Here is a 17,637-nt window from a genome sequence, read left to right on the forward strand (position 1 = left end):
GTGTCATTTCAAGCAGAAACCTCTTGTTGAATTTTGGGAAAATAACGGGGACTGGGCAGGGTGGGGCTGGTAGATATGATTGAATCAACTCATTCATCTCAGATTCAGTTTTTGCATGTTAACCTCATAGTTCTCTTTACTAGCCTTATACATAAGATTGTTTTGTTTTTATTGGGTTATACTATTTTTGGAACGCTGTTAAATCATGTGCCTAGCAAGTGTAGAACTGAGGTAGTAAGGGCTGATCTGGAAATATAGATATATAATCTCCTGCTGAGTTGAGATGCACATATTATGTGTAATACATTCTATAAATAAGTAATATTATTCTATATTAATATGTATAAAGGTTGGTTTGTACACAAACAAAATTAAATCCACTATTCTTATGTTTTCCTTATATCAAACATATCAATATGGCCCACTTAGGACGTACTGTAGGGGTCCCTGAGACAATTTGAAACTGGGCTAATCGAGATGAATTAGCTGGAGAAAACAACAACTATATTTGTGGACAATATAACTAGATACATGCAAATTGCAAAAATAGTTATTTGCCAATTTGTCTAAATGGCTATACCTCAGACATGCCTATGAGATCAATAGCCAACCAGATTTTCCAATCTGAGGAATCAAATCAGTTTGTGTTTATTTGGAATGATTGTTTAATTGACATTTTGTTGCAATGTTGGGAAATTTAGTAAGCCAGTCAAACTGGCTGCATAGATTTGAAAGCCTGTTTCCACCAATTAGACATTCAAACATTTTTGTTTTTAAGGTGTGATTGGACTTCCAATCTTTCTGTATTGAATAAAGGTTAAATAAACCCATTTTTTGGCTTATTTGCTCATTTCAGTTTCACAGACCTCTGCAATTGAATTTGTGACCACTTCTGAGATAGTCATGCAGCTATTCAATATATGGCACTGATCACATTATGTGCATTGTCTTATTTTCTGTCCCAGATATATGTGGGAGAAGGATGGGGTTCCTCTGAGTTATGATAACTTACCCAGAATCCAAATGGACAAGAATGGCACTTTGCACATCTCCCAGACGTGGTCAGGAGACATAGGAATGTACACCTGCCGCATCCTGTCTGTGGGGGGCAATGATTCGAGGAGTGCTCACCTGCGAGTCAGGTACAGGCATTTCTGTTTACCCTTATCTGTACATTTAAGTCAAGATAAAATATGTGTGGTGTGTTAACATCCAGCAAGACGTCCTATGAGTGCCCAAGGGACCTGTTATTGATTCTTGTGTCTTTCTTTCTTTCCAGACAATTGCCCCATGCTCCTGAGAATCCAGTTGCCCTTCTGAGCACCACAGAGCCAAGATCTATTAATCTGACATGGATCAAACCCTTTGATGGAAATAGCCCACTGATTCGTTATATCCTGGAGGTTACTGAGAATGGTAAGTGTATAAAGCATCCAAAACTTTACAGACGCAGGGAAGATGTATACATTATATGAATGAGGAGTCATATCATTGTCATATGTTATATGACAGCAGCAACTGCAAACACTATAGCCACTGCCATTTAGTGCACTGAACTAATGTTCATGACGGCTCAGTCTATGGGCCTGATTCATTAACAAACGCAAAACGAACGCAATGTACGTTTTTTAAAAAAACGCACGTACATTGGATGTAAGCGCGTCCAAATTCAACAAGGAGCAGATCTGAAAATACATCTGTTGATGAATATGGGTCTAGGTCTGCTCTGCTCTAACAGACAATACACTGCAGGATACGTCCAATACATATGTGGAATAGAAAGTCACAAAAATATAAATATTTAAATTAATGGCAGTTGTTAATCAATAAGGAATTATAAAATTTGTAGTCAAGCTGCTGCAAAAGGAGGGAGACTGCATACCCCACCCCTGAAATATAGACCCAACAAAACCTCAAAGAGTGCAGTAAATTTTTAAAAAGTGTGCACAATATAATTTTCATATAGCATGTGCAACACAAGGTAAATCCAAAACACAATTTATTTAGCCATATATCATAACAAAACATATGTTATCACTGTAAAATATATATAAAAAAATAAATAAAAATTCAAATACATGCCACAGCACAACATGTATAATGACAAACTCAAAAAGTTGGAGCTCAAAAATACAGTATCTAAATAATCGTCTTAGTGAAAATATGCAAACATAGCAAGATATATAGTATATATGTCCGGATCCTCTGCTGTTAATCTGTGGAATCACACAATGAATGGCTTCAGATTTAGCACTTCTCCACATATATTAGTTGTAAATGTAAACAGAGTTGGATATAGCTGAATAATAGCACAAGCACAAGCATTACTGTCAGCTGATATAAATGTGCTCTGAATAACCCAGCTTGTGGTAACTAAAGACTGTCTCTAATGCTTGCTCTTTATTTGTATATGTAAATCACTATGACCAAATCGATTTTCTACTTGAACTGCAGAGTACTCTCCAGGTTATAACACATCATATGTCCATAATACATTTGGGTGCACTCTGTACTGTAGCAGGTTGATTTACTCCTCACAGACATCAGAATAATATGGCAGCCTCCTCACTCTGGGTTTGAACCACATAAGATCTAATGATCTGCTGTATTGGTGAGACCCTCCAGCAGGACCCTGCAGCGGCTAAGATCCGCTCACTTAAATCCCGGGCACAGCTCTCCACTGTTTCTAGGTGCGCAGACTCCTAATTCAGAGCTTTGGATGAGTGAGTGAATTGCCTGGTGCAATTGGTGCCTGTAATTGTGGACAGTCATGTAAAAGTGACTTGTCCTGAGACCTGGAGATGGTCGTCGCAACTCTGTCCTCCAAACTTCAAGAGCTTATCAGTTCGATATAAGGTTGCATTAGTGAATCATCTATACAATCAAAATGAACTCCTGACACTTATCGTTATAGAATAACTTCATCAGAGGAGAAAATTACCATGTAATGTCAGCTGTTAATAATAATGGCAAAACATTAAAAAAAGTTTTATTTCCTTCCATACATTTATTAGGATGTTCTTAATGTCTGCTGTACATAAAATACACATTTACAGTTGCTCCAGATTACAAACACATGTTCTAGCATGTATACACAGTCATCATCACTAGTAATTGGCACTTACACCAAACCTGTAGCTGGTGCAAGCGTACGACTGAAAATCACGTACCTTTGAGATGCTCATAGCTTGAATCCTTACTGTATTTGACTATATGCATACGCCCATTCCTTGCCCCGTTCCGCCCCTATAAACGTAATCTGACGTGAGTGTTAAAGAAGAATTGGAAGCATTGTACAGAGAATTGGAAGCTGCTGCTTTCTGTGGAGTATGTTCCATATCTGTACATGCACACAGTAATTGTGCGCATTATACACAACATAAATCCAATCTCAATAGAAATTGATCATTGTACATATTTTAATTGCCTCAGTCATTAAAAATGTACTCACAGCGGAAATTATGTTTTGTGATGTCATACGCCTAATATTGTGCAAATGCACCTGTTTTTTAAAGAGTACATGCCTGGCGAGGTAGCCTAAGGTGGCAGTATCTGTGGTGGTGCAGAAAGTTGCACAATCTAATTAGAGGAGCATTAGTGGTGTTACCCATTTGCTGGAAGAGATATTAAAAAGAGTAACGGTGCACAGCCGTAGTGTGTGTATACACTTAAATGAACAGCTCTTATAAGAGCTATATGAGCCAATAAACACCATTACTATTAAGGTCCAGCATGTTCCTGTGAGACGCAGGTTCCTGATGCGTTTCTGTGACCAACAGATTAACGTGCACACTTCAAACCATCCCTCGGCTGCTATGACTTGAGCCCATCATTCCTGAGTTAGTGCTCTGCCCACTTCCCAGCTGTCCTGATCTACAGTAAGCAGCCAGGAAGTAAGCTGGAGCAAGGAGCACAGAGGTGCCACAGGAGCTCCATATTGCCCAAGTGATTCTAGGTGCTGGTGAAGGAGCCTGGTGTTGGCAGATGGTACCTTCCTACAACTGACTCCACATAGGTGCACAGTTGTCACTCTGGGCACTCTGTCATTGTGTGGCTGGTTTGGCCAAGTGGCACGAGTAGGACAGTCAGTTACAACTTGTTGGTGAAACCCCATAAAGCATGGTAGAGTGGGATGGCATAGGAAGCCCACCCCATCACAATAATATTTTAGCATACAAAGACCTAATTTTTATTTAAGAAGATGTGCTAATGCAAAGGCCTTCATCATTTTTTTTTAACAAATCATCATCCAATCTACAGTTTATAAAAAGGTTCTTAATTATATTATATAAAATGCTTAACAGTACGCTTGTAACTTTTAAATAATAACACTCTCTCCCAACATCTAATTTTTAATGGCAAATCATAGTTCTCCTATATAAAAGAGTAAGTAAACTGAGACGCCACCTGTACAGCTGAGATTATTGCTGCCAATTCAGAAAGGGTCAGAGGGTATCTTTTCACTAAAATCTAAACATCCGCTACCCTTAATCATATTATTTGTGTTGCTACAAACTGCATCTTTAAAGCCGCCTTGCTGTCTTTATCCCATACCTGCTTTCTTTTCCCTGTAAATTGAATTTTTCCATTTTTATGGCACACAAACTTACTTGGTATGAAAGACACAGCTCCAAGTAACATTGTATTGTGCAGATAAGCACGTCCTGTAGATAGATGGCTTAGCATCAAGACACAGAGCGGAATAACAAACTAGATCATAACACTAACCCTTCAGCTTCCATATTAATCTGTCCCAGACCAGTTTTATAAACAAGTCAGTATAATATATAAGTAGACATGCATATATTTTTAAAGAGAGATAAATAATATTGTTCTAACTCTGCATTTTTCGTTGATAATCTGTGTTTCTGATGATAGTGTAAGTATGTAGTACAAAAGAAAATTGAGAATTTGTTAGGTCCATAAACTACTACCAGACAAAATCTGTGACTCCACTTCTCCATAAAGTAATATTATGAAAATAAGCATTAGTTCAGTGGTCGCAGAAATGGAAAACCACCAAGGGGACTCAGGGTACCATAAAGGCAGTCCAAGCTGCTGTCAAGATCCCTCCCAGGTGGCCGTGATGGGGTTAACCAAAGCCCTGTCTTATTTGCAGGCATCTCTGCCTTGCAAGTTTCATTCCATATTTATGAGGTGCCTTCAGAGAGATTTAGCATCTCTTTCGCCTGCCTGCGCATATCATATGCAGATCTTATATCCCATCTTACACCCCAAAGGACTGAACCCCTAGAGCAGGCCCTTTTCTGATTACCATAGACGGTAGACCTCATTTATCTTCCTCCGTACATCTGTGTGGGGAGAAAAACAAGTTGTTTTCCCTATGTCATTGGAATGCCCCTTACAGGAAAAGAGTATGATAATACCTCTTACAACTGTAGTGTTAATGTTGTCACTTGCATGTACATTTCTCAGTGGGAGAAGGCGACCAGCTTACGATGCTAAAAGAGCAGAATTCATGAGCTGAACAATGGCAGGTTAGTACTAATGTAGCCATATAAAGAAACACAAGAGGAAAGATTCATAGACCTTACCATGTATAGCTCGGAGGAGAGATGGAGAAAAAAAGCTTTGAAATTCACAAGAGGTTGAACAAAACCTCAAACACAAATATATTTCACATAACAATGGATCGTGCCCCAAGGTAAAGTATAGTAGAGATGGGGAAATCAATCACATTGCATGTGGAATAGATCATTCCAGACCAATCAGAGGGTTGCTTTAATTTCCGATGCTGTTCCAGGAAAATATCAGCTACGATCTGATTGATTGTTGTGGGCAGCGCCTCCTCTTCTGCAGTTATTTGCAGAACAGTGTTTATAGTGCGTAAAAAAAAGTGCTAAAAGAGATATGTTTATCTTAAATACATGTTCAGAGAATCATCTGCATGCTGGTATTAAAGCTCAATGCTCTGAGACCTTTGCTAGCCACTGACAGATCTTGCTAGAAGTTGTTCTTTGACGTCAACTACAGAACTCTAGGGTGACTTAACCTATGCTAGATGATGGTTATACTTTTGCCAACACTGTGCCATCAGGGTATGGACATGGACCTGCCCATTCGCTGCTACTGAGGTGGTAACAGGCTTGGAAGTTTGTCATCCTAACCCAAATATAAGCATACTCTTCTCATACCTTTCTTCCGGGAGAAGGTAGGAAATGAAGACCTTGGCAGGGCTTGGAGATGACACATGCATCATCCAGCGGACAGAGTAAGGTATACGATGCCAGAAATTTTCACTTCACTTCTTCACTTCCCTACTCACTCACTGTTCACTGAGGTGCTTGTTGATGGCAGTTACGTCTTAATGACATGATCCTGTCCAGTCCTCTCAATCCTGGGAGAGAGGGCACTTATGGATTCAAGGTTTTTATGGCTAATTATGAAAGGCCATGACCCCAACCTTCCCTGCACTCCGGGGTGTTTCTACAATGAGGCCACCAAAGGCAGCTGTCTCACATAGCAAGTTTTAAGCTAGTTATTTTATTTTTTTCAAAAAGTTTAAATTAGTGGTATGTACCTTGTTTGATGATCTATTAATGATTAAATATGACAATATTTGCCATGTAAAGTGCACATAACTTGTATATAAATGTTTATGGTATTATTCTCCTCTTCCCCCCTGATCACCTCCTCCAATGCGCGTATCCAAGACTTCGCCCGCGCTGCCCCCCTCCACTGGAACAAGCTCCCTCCCTCTATCAGAACTTCCCCTAATCTGTCCAGTTTCAAACGGGCTCTAAAAACCCACCTTTTTCTTATAACCTTCCAGTCTCCCACTTAATCTCCTACCTTTTCTTCTACCTCTTCCCCTTCATTCCCCTTCCCTTATCCTTATCTCTCCCTCTCTCCCCTGTGTCTCTCTGTCTGTCTACCCCACCCCTTAGATTGTACGCTCCTCTGAGCAGGGTCATCTTTCCTCCTGTCCTTACCACTCTTAACTCGGCTCTCAAGCTACCTAGCCCTCCTCCTCGAGGACCCTCTTCCCCTCCCCCCGTCCCCTCTCGCTCCTTCCTCTCCCTCTGGAGGTTTCCCTGTCATCCGGGCCCTCCCTCTCGGGCTCAGCCGTATGCAGGACCTTCCCCTCTCTCCTCCCCCGCCCCTCTAGCTGTGCTTTGAGCTCACCGAGTTACTGTGCTTATTGTTTACTGTACTGTGCTGTCTAACCTTGTATTGTAACTTTGTTTGTCCCTGTACGGCGCTACGGACGCCTAGTGGCGCCCTATAAATAAAAATTAATAATAATAATAATAATAATAATAATTCATATGGCATGAGTGAGGCACATTTTTACATGCCGGCTCAGGCAGCTGAGCACTGCTTCCTGCACTTCATGGATCCTTGGCCCAAAACTTCCACGACCAACCTGTATAAAAAAGGGGAAGTCGGTCTACCAGTAGTTTACAATTACCATGTCTATTTCACGCTGACCGGAATGTGTTCCCGGAAAAATACTCTCCCGTCCCAGCAGAAGAACAGAAAAAATGTTGCAGTAAAAAATGCAGATGGTAATATATCAATGCATAAGAAGAAAATGTGGTAATATGAGGAAGCAACGAGCAGTCTGCTGTCTCTGAAATATTACCTCCCTAGGCTTGAGTGAATAGTTGTTACCCAGCCTTGAACTTACAGCATTTATTGTGAGAAAAGATTAAGGGGTATATTTACTATGCAGTGGTTCCAAAGAACCGCTGATTCCCAGCGCTTTTGAAGTCATTCCCTTCAAATGGCAGTTTTATTAAAGACAAAACCCAATGGGCTTTGTCTTTAATAAAAGTGCTGTTTTAAAAAATGACTTCCGGGAATCGGCAGTTCTACGGAACCACCACGTAGTAAATATACCACTAAGTGAAGATAGGCAGAGTATCAGTGAAGCAGCACGTGTGCTTCTTTGTAAATAGGATAAATGGTCTGCAGTGGATACTGTTTGTAGTGTGTCAGTCTCTGCATACCCTTTCTACAGTCTCCACTTGTTTGTGTGAACAGGGTTAGATAAGATATGTGCTACCTCTCAATTGTCTTGATTTTCATGGGAAAATCTTGATTTTTGGTGGTGAAAAGGGGGTTAGCCTACAGGAAAGGGGTGTGGTCTCACCTAATTTGTCCCGATTTTTCACTGGAGAATGTTGACCCTTAATTTCCTTTATCTGCTCCTGAATTGTTACACCAAGTTGTTCCAGTACAAATAATGAAGGAGACAGGGAAATAGACATGTCAAGTAAGCAATCGCTTATTTGGGTATTTTTTTGAGCAGTGTCAATTCTAAAAACAGCCCCAGATATGCCCACTGGTGTGGCATCAGGTGGGCAGTCAGTGGATGGGAGCTGGAAGACTTTACATATAGAAAGATCGCCCATCTTGCACAAGTGGCGGTCGCATGTTAATACATTATTTACTGTTTTATAATAATTTTGGATCAGATTAGTGAATGTTTTGCTTTGTTTTCACAGGTGCCCCATGGACCATTTTGTTTGCTAACATGGATCCAGAATACACTTCAGTTGTTGTGAAGAACCTCATTCCGGCTCGCTTCTACCAGTTCCGTCTTTGTGCTGTGAATGACGTTGGCAAAGGGCAGTTCAGCAAAGAAACCCTACGGTAGGAATACAGAATGCAGTCTACAGAGATAAGCAAACATTAGAGAATGTCCCCTGGAAATGTGTCTGCCACCTGCAAAAGAGCATAACAATATGGTGCATCTATTGTTTCTCTTAATATTCTTCCAAGTGGTAAAAGGGGGTCTGTTGTTGTTTCTTTTTGTTTACTTTTATTTGATTTTCATGTGTGTCCAGGGACCCCATTATATAGGGACATACTTTGTCACACGTAATCAGAATTTGTAAATGATCTTGGTTTTCTGATGGATGTCAGGCACTTTGAAGTTGGGTTACCTCCTCGGTAGTGTAGAAGTTATTTTATTTTCCTGCTTTTATGATAAGTAAAAGATTCAGTAACTGTGAAGCTTTTCCCTCAGTGGATTATCCTGGATTTTTGTGCAGCTGCACTAAATTCCTGAGCCTGTGATTCATGGAGTCAAGAGATGCATATATTAGAGCGCTGAACACATCTTATGTGTCTAAGTTCTGCACACCTATAACCCTTTCACTGCAAGGGGGCTATGGCCGGGAATGCTGCATGCTGCTTCTTGTCATTTTTGATATGTTACCTAAATACCATGGTCATTCGTTCTTTAAAGGCAAAGTATATTACTTATGTCTCCTTCGTCATAACTGCTATTGGCATTGTATGCAAACCAGAAAGACAAGACAGGATCAGCAATCAGTCTAGTAGTATAAAAAGAAAGACACCCTCTGACACAGTGGTATCTGATTAAGGTATAGAAAAAGAGAACTGAGATACAAGAGTTTTCTGAGCGGTCGTAGAAAAGCTGTAGTTCCCCGCTGTTGATAAATTACAAATCAATGCATACTGGGATTTTACGCAGTGGTCCAAGTGCGCTGGTATACGGTGGTATGCCATACCGCCACTTCTCCTACTACCCTCATTGTAAAACTATCAAATTCCATTGGTTTACAATTTTCATACCGCCACTATTAAATTTTCACCAATTTCACCTCTGATTTGAAGGGGGTAGTGTTGGAATATAATATCTAATTTGAAGTGTTACAGTATAAATACATCTGTTTAAAGGCTGTAAATGAAAGTATGATACACTTAAGGTATGGAAGTTTAGTATTTCTAGGTTTATATTCAAACAATGATGCTGATCTTTCATGCAATGCAGTTGCACACAGTTTGTCTAATAAAGTAGACAGCCCTGCTTACTAAATATTCTGTGTTCTCTGTCACTGTCTACACTGGCCTCCCAATACTTCCTCTAGTGGCGGAGAAAAGCATCGCTTATCACAGAGACGCATCTCTGTTGAAATGAGCTCAGCCCGCACTGCCGCTACGGCGTAGCCAAGTTTGATAAATATTCCTAGTAAACTTTTCATGATCATAATGTAGAGTTTCACTTTATATTTTGTTCTTTGTCAAAATATCTGCAAGATAACAGTGGGATGAAATTGCCGTACAATGCCGAACAGCCTATTTTCCTGTATTCTGCCATCAGTGTAATAATGCTAATATGAGCTTATCCTTGGTTATCATCTGAGCAGCATTTCTTCTCCTTAGAGTGACACTTCCTGAAGAGCCTCCCAGCGCCCCTCCTAAAAATGTTATAGCCAGTGGACGCACCAACCAGTCCATCATGATCCAGTGGCAGACACCCCCAGAGAATCGCCAGAATGGCATCCTGAAGGGATATGTCATCAGGTGGGTGACGAATCATCTCTTAGCTGCGGCAGAGAAGGCCAATGCTTGGACAACTTGTTTATAAAACCATAAGGGTATAGCTGAAATTATGAGAAGCTTTACAGCAAGTTATGTATCAGCAATAAATGCAATAAAGAAAGATCAAATGTAGGTTTCAAGAAAAAACTAGTGTACTTATCTGAACCACTGTAGTATGTGTATGCAGCGCTGCCAAGAGGAGGTGTGACCATATAGTGTTGGGGGAGTGGTCAACATGGGCGTGGCTCTCTTTAGACATGACATTATGTATTAAAACAATGTTGCTCTCACCTACCTGTTATTGCAGATTTCACAACCTGGTACTGGATTCTTGTATGGATCCTGGAATATTGGGACCTGTTAGAAAATCTAAACATGGAAATCCAAGCAATAATTAAACACAGTACATAACACAGATCACGCAGTATATAATACATACATTATAATAAAATATTACATTTACCACTACCTCCCCAGCCACATCACGTCATATATAACACATATTTTATAATAAAACATTACATTTATCATGCCATCCTCAGCCACATCATGTCCCTCCTAGCCACATCACCCCACCCCCCCAGACACATCACACCATCTCAGTCACATCACTCTACCACCAGTCATGTCATGTCACCCATTAGTCATACCAAGTCGTATATAATACATACATAAAAATAAAGCATTACATTTATTACGCCACCCGCCAAGACACATCATGCTAGCCCCCAGACACATCACGCCGCTCAGCCATGTTATGTCACCCCCCAGACACATTATCACCCCCCCAAGACACATTATGGCACCGCCCCAGCCCACATTACCTTTGCTGTGTTTGTGATGCTGACATCCATCCTATGGAAACGTCCTGCAGAGTGAGCAGGGAAGCTCTTAGTCTCGCGAGATTTAGAGGTCCCTTGGCTGTGTGACAATTTGTGATGTGACACACTGTCCAGGGTCTGGGAGCTGCTGTCAGCGCCCTCCCTCTTAAACCCCCCTTTCGTGGGACCAAAAAAATAGATAAAAATACTTGGCTTCGGTGGAGGCCCACTGCACAAACCGACTGGATAGCTTGCACATATCCCCCCAAGACTGGCCTGGTGAAGTGGTAAGTAAAGCCTTACCCCACCCGAGCCCATATCACTGAGGCAGCTGCCCCAGTGATATTGACTTGATAAATCCTAGTGATAGGTGGTTTTCTATAGCTGCAATAAGTGGCAATAGAAAACCATCCCCATTGTCATTTATTAATAAATAGGCCTAATTAGTGCAATGCAGAGCATTACCCTTGCAGATCAACTATTTTATTTTAGCTAGGTTGTGAGGAAAATAAGGATTAGTTAGAGCCACAAGCATAGCACTAATGCAAGAAGATAGCACAGTGAGAAGAGTTTAACAAGAGACCTGTAGGTGACGAGTTATAGAGAGAGGGGACTGTGATGGGAAGTGAGTATTAGAGAGGTGAAGTGAAGAGGTTTTATGAGATTAGTGAGGTCATTGAAAGGCTGAAATGAGTGGAAACAAGAGGAGAGCAGGCAGATTGTCGAGAAACAGATTAATAGTGATGAGCTGTGGGGAGAATTATTGTGAAACACACAGAAAATATTAACATATTTTTTGTGACATATGCACAACAGAAGACGTGTGAAGAGCATCATGCGGTGGGTGCAAATAACAATTATAGCTCATATGGGGGGAAAAATAATCAAATATACAAAAGAAAGATTAAATATTTCAATTTATTTTTAATTAAGACTGGAATTAAGTACAACTTCCAAAAGCCACGCTGGAAGAGATGTTTGCCCTGTTTATTTATTGAACAATGGGATAGCACTATTTTACACAGACGGATAAAAGTCACAGTGCAATCCAACTACAGTATGGAACATAACTAATAGCTATTAGCATGTGTGTCAGTACACTTCATATATTTTTATTGTGCTCTGCTTCTCTGCTCTGTGATCTGTGTTGGATATAGGAGCAACAAGCATAAGCAGAAAAAAAACTACGCATTTAGTAAAAGTTGCTGAATGCAGTGAATGAAAGAGATCTGACGCTTGGCTACCTCTTTAACTTCCACTGTGCTGGTAGGACAGGTGTAGCAGGCGCTGTTCAGTCAGTATGTTTTACCGTCAGGGGTGTAGGAATGGGACAACAATCAGAAAGTCAGCAACAGGCAAATGGAATCAGGAAGTCAGCAACTGGCTGGCAGCCATCACAAAGCCACCAACTGGCGTGTAACCATCACAAAGCCAGTACCTGGTTGGCAACCATGACAAAGCCAGCAATTGTCATATTTGACATGTAAGGGGAGAGGAGTACATCAGACATATAAGGGGAGAGGGGTACATCAGACATATAAGGGAGAGAGGTACATTTTTATTATAAGTGGAGAAGGCTATGTGGAGCTGGAGGCAAGGGGTCTATTTATGAAGTTGTTTTCTCAGCTCACTGCATAAAGGGTTTACTTAGTCCCCATACAATCTTTGAGAGACTAAGATTGTACTTAGCTTACCTTTTTTAATGGGGTCCATTGTCGCCAGCAAGACTGCTCTAGATCTCTTATTAGGTCCCAGATCGCTGCCTTAGCTAGCTACAGAGGGACACTTTCTCTGGCAGCCCTGGCATGGTAAATAGCAGCAGTAATACATTTTGTATCTCTACTATCTGCAGTGATGCCAAATGGTAATTACTGCCGCCCACTAGCCAACAATGGTAAATAGATCCTTAGTGACAAACAGAAATAACGAAGCTGGCTGTTTATGGGTTGACAGAGAGTTGTGGGGGGCATTAGTGTCAGCATCATCTAGATAAACATTGAAAAACTGTCTATATATGTATTGACAGGGAGCTGGGGAGGGAATGATTGGTGTCAGCACTGTCAGGATAAAAAGTGTCCCCTGTTTCACTGTTCTCTGTTCTCTTTTCGAGGTACTCACTGTCATTATCTCTACAGATACCGCCTCTCTGGCTTGCCTGCGGATTACCAGTATAAAAATCTGTCCAGTCCAGACATCAACAGCGTGCTCCTAGAGGACCTCATAATCTGGACCAATTATGAGATTGAGGTTGCTGCATATAATAGTGCTGGACTGGGAGTGTTCAGTGTGAAAGTAACTGAGTGGACCCTGCAGGGAGGTGAGATGACCTGGAACATCGTAACAGTGTATGTTTGTCAAATGGGGAAGCTGGAACCCTACTAACCATTCTGTTACTGAACAGACATTAGGAACAGTATATGTCGGGATACTATATTCCTATGTAGTGTATGTCTGTGTCTCTATACCAAGCCAAGTGCACTGTAAATAGCCATAAATGGAGCGATTATGTCTGAAAAATTGCCCATTTTCAGTCATACTGCCCAGATGTTGCTCCATGCATATGTCGAGGATCCTCGTGATTCAGTTTTCTGCTTTATCTGATTCTGAAAGGACAGTGTCTAGGACCCTGCACAATACCCCTGGCTGCAAGGTTGTTGAAGAGCTGACAATCTACGACTATTGGGTGGATACTTATTTTAATGTAGTGCAAATCTTTTTCCTTTGTGTAACCAGAAAGATGAATCATTGTATTTAATTGCTACTGTAATATCAAAATGCTTTGAATTATCAATGGATTAAGGGAAATTGAGAGTCATTGGCTATTGGCCTGTACAAGTGTTTGGAGAGCCCTGGATGCGGTGGAGATTGTAGTTAGTTTAATTAGAATGTTGACACTCTTAGAGGTAGCAGTAGAAACTACTACCTCTAAGAGTTGTGATTTGTGCGGGAGAAAAAAAATATATAAAAATTGCAAATAACATTGTTTATTGGTTTAGTTATGTTCTGTAAACAGCTTTGTGTTGCATGTAAGTGACCTTTTCCTGCTCATCTCTACTTTCAGTACCAACTGTAGCTCCTGGAAACGTAAAGGTAGAGGCTGTTAATTCAACCACGATCCGTTTCACCTGGAGTCCACCTAGCCCACAGTTTGTGAATGGGATCAACCAGGGATACAAGGTAATGTACATTACAACATTCATAAACAGTACAATCTTAGTTCATCGCACCGTAAGTCTCCATACAAAGACAACATTTACACTTAAACAATCTGAGAGAGAAGTTTGTAATTCTCCTTAATCAATAAATACTGTTCATAAAACAATTGAGGAACACTTTTGTACAGTATTTAGTTCTGCAGAGCTCTGGCATTGATTATTTGGCACAGAACAGGGTACTACAAGACCAGGCATTGGCAATTTGTGGCCATCAAGCTGTTGTGGAAATACATGTACCAGTAGTGCCTGTTAGGTTGACGTTGGAAAAGCACGCTAGGACTTATAGTTCAACAGTTTACAGCTGGAAAATCATAAGCGATAGACTATTCCAAGATATGTCTTATATTTGCATTCGTACATTACAATTGTGTGTCTTTATGTAATGTATTCATACAATTATGTACATTATTTATTTACACAAACTTTCTGACAGTTTATGTCCTGTTGATTTGCAGCATAATCTACACATTTGTTGTTGTTTTATTTGTTAAATTTGGCTCACTGTAGTTTGAATACCTAGGGGTAAATTCATCAAGCTGCAGGTTTGAAAAAAGTGGAGATGATGCCTATAGCAACCAATCAGATTCTCAATATCATTTAATTTAGTACATTCTACAAAATGACAGTTAGAATCTGATTGGTTGCTATAGGCAACATCCCCACTTTTTCAAACCCACAGCTTAGTAAATTTACCCCCTAATGTCAGAGTTTTAATGCACTGCCTGCATTATTATAGACTGTTGGATCTATTTATACACATTGCACTGGCTGCATTATTACACACTGCTGGATCTATGTACAGTATACACAGTGCACTGGCTGCATTATTACACACTGCTGGATCTATGTACAGTATACACATTGCACTGGCTGCCATATTACACACTGCTGGATCTATGTACAGTATACACATTGCACTGGCTGCATTATTACATCCTGCTGGATCTATTTATACATATTGCACTGGCTGCATTATTACACTTTCATGGATCTATTGGTAGAAATATGTAATTTTCAATCTAACACACACACTGCTGGATCTATTTATACACGGGTTGGTTCAGAACACAGTTGGATTCTTCTATTGTCATTAAAAATGTAAGTATGGATTGTTTTAATGTCGTAGAAGCCACGTTCGGCCATATTTTGTCCATAAACTTCTTTGTTTGTGTTATCTACACCGTAATCTGATTACCACCATAATACACATTGCACTGGCTGCATTATTACACACTACTGGATCTGTTTATACACATTGCACTGAATGCATGTCACTCACCGGACCGTGAGTGCCTCTTCCCGGACATTTAGGAACCGTGGCCGTCCTCCATCCTGAGGGTCTGCGCATGCGCAGCCCTTTCCTATACTTCAGTGTATGTCCCTTTAACTCAATTGGCAGATCAGGCAACCTCCCTATATTAAGCACCTGTGGTCAACACCACGTTGCCTGATCTTGGAGTCTCATTCCCTATGAGTCTCTGAAGGTGTTCCTGTATTCCTCGTGTTTTCAGCGCTGCTGATTCCTGTGGTTTCCAAACCACTTCTACCTCTGTGGTTTCCAAACCACTTCTACTACTGTGGTTCCCATACCATTTCTACCATCAACTGTATCATCGTGACTGTTAGCTGATTCCTATCCGCTGCCTCCGTGCACTACAGTCTTCCAAACCACTTCAACGCTATTACTTATCATTGTGACTGGTTGCTGATTCCTATCCGCTGCCTCCGTGCACTTCAGTCCTCTAATCCACATCACGTTATTATATTTCACTGTGACTGTTTGCTGGTTCCTACCCGCTGCCTCTGTGCACTCCAACCGTTACTTTACATCCACTCACCTGTTCCTCATCAAGTCCGTGAGCTGATTCCTATCCGCTGCCTCCGTGCGCTACAGCCTCCAGCCTACAACTCGCCTGTGTTCATTATCGTGACTGTTAGCTGTTGTCTATCCGCTGCTTCCGTGCATTACAGCCTCCAGCCTACAACTCGCCTGTGTTCATCATCGTGACTGTTAGCTGATGTCTATCCGCTGCTTCCGTGCACTACAGCCTCCAGCCTACAACTCGCCTGTGTTCATCATCGTGACAAGTTAGCTGATACCTATCCGCTGCCCCTGTGCACTGCAGTCTCTTCTCAGCTCTCCTGTGTTTCCTCGAGACTGCTGCTCTCATTGCCATTTGCTACTCTCCGTGATCAACAGCTCCTGGTCTACTCTGCTCTCCCGTGTTCCATCGCTACTGACAACTATTGGTTGCTACTGGTTACCTCCGTGTACCACAGAGTCCTGCTGCTGCTGACCGCGCTATCACCCATCTACTGCTGATCCGCTCTCCACGCCTTCACGTGTCCCGCTGGTCTACCCTCCTGTCAGCATTGGATTTATATCTTATCAACTACTCCTCTGCTGGATCATCTCCACTCTCCTGGGTCCTCCTTGAGTCCAGTTCCACGTGTTACTGATTCCTCTGGATTCGTGTCCCTGTTGGTCTACTTATCTGTGCGCTGCACCTACTAGACCGCTGCCTCATCTATCCTGGGACTTCTCATCCAGCCGGCCTCCTGCCGCTCAGGTATCGCTGCACTCCTATCTGACTGCCTGCTTCTGAACCACGGTATGCATACTTCTCATTGACTGTGCTGGTGTATTGCATATCTTGCTGGACTGTGTGGGTTCTCCTCTGGAGTCTGCTATCCGCTGAGTCTATTGCCATCATTGACTGTGTTAACTTGTGCTGGACTACTTCAAGAGACTTTCTATATTTGCAGTCCTGTTCAGTCATTTATATATATATTGTGCATGTTACTGTGGATCGTGTATAAGGTGCCTGTGTATATCCTGTGTTGCAGTCTCTCCCCGTGCACCTCCTCACATATATATTCAGTGGTACAACTTGCTAGTAGCAGACCGCTGATCCCTGTTTCCAGTATCACCTGTTCCAGTATCCTCTCACATAGCAGTGGTACAACTTGCTATCGCAGACCACTGACTCCCCGGATACCTCCACTTGGATTCCACTCCTTCCCTCAGACAGCGGTACCACTTGCTATCCGCAGACCGCTGACTCTCATCACCTCCTCGTTTCTGTTGGACATTCCTCCTCACTATAGCAGTGGTACAACTTGCTACCGCAGACCACTGACTACCTTTCACGTGTCCTTGTCCTACAGTTCCTCGTGTACTATTACCTCCATATTACCAGTGCTGCTAGTCATAGACTTTCCTGAGCATCTCATCATCTGCTGCTTCCTGGTCCGTGATCACCCAGCTACCAGAGTACCCTATT

At 41.5% G+C, this 17,637-nt stretch overlaps 1 protein-coding gene across 4 annotated transcripts in view; it reads left to right on the plus strand.

Moving 5' to 3' along the window:
* Positions 1 to 17,637, plus strand: part of SDK2 (sidekick cell adhesion molecule 2) — a 482,261-nt gene that overhangs the window by 390,895 nt on the left and 73,729 nt on the right. For all 4 annotated transcript variants that reach the window (XM_075216839.1, XM_075216840.1, XM_075216841.1 and 1 more), the window contains 6 exons: positions 966 to 1,142; positions 1,280 to 1,416; positions 8,472 to 8,619; positions 10,159 to 10,299; positions 13,274 to 13,455; positions 14,200 to 14,315. In XM_075216839.1, coding sequence (XP_075072940.1) covers positions 966 to 1,142; positions 1,280 to 1,416; positions 8,472 to 8,619; positions 10,159 to 10,299; positions 13,274 to 13,455; positions 14,200 to 14,315 — 901 coding nt within the window. The remainder of the gene's footprint in view (positions 1 to 965; positions 1,143 to 1,279; positions 1,417 to 8,471; positions 8,620 to 10,158; positions 10,300 to 13,273; positions 13,456 to 14,199; positions 14,316 to 17,637) is intronic.

The sequence above is a fragment of the Mixophyes fleayi genome, chromosome 6 (genome assembly GCF_038048845.1).
Source record: "Mixophyes fleayi isolate aMixFle1 chromosome 6, aMixFle1.hap1, whole genome shotgun sequence".
In the NCBI taxonomy this organism is placed as follows: Eukaryota; Metazoa; Chordata; class Amphibia; order Anura; family Limnodynastidae; genus Mixophyes; species Mixophyes fleayi.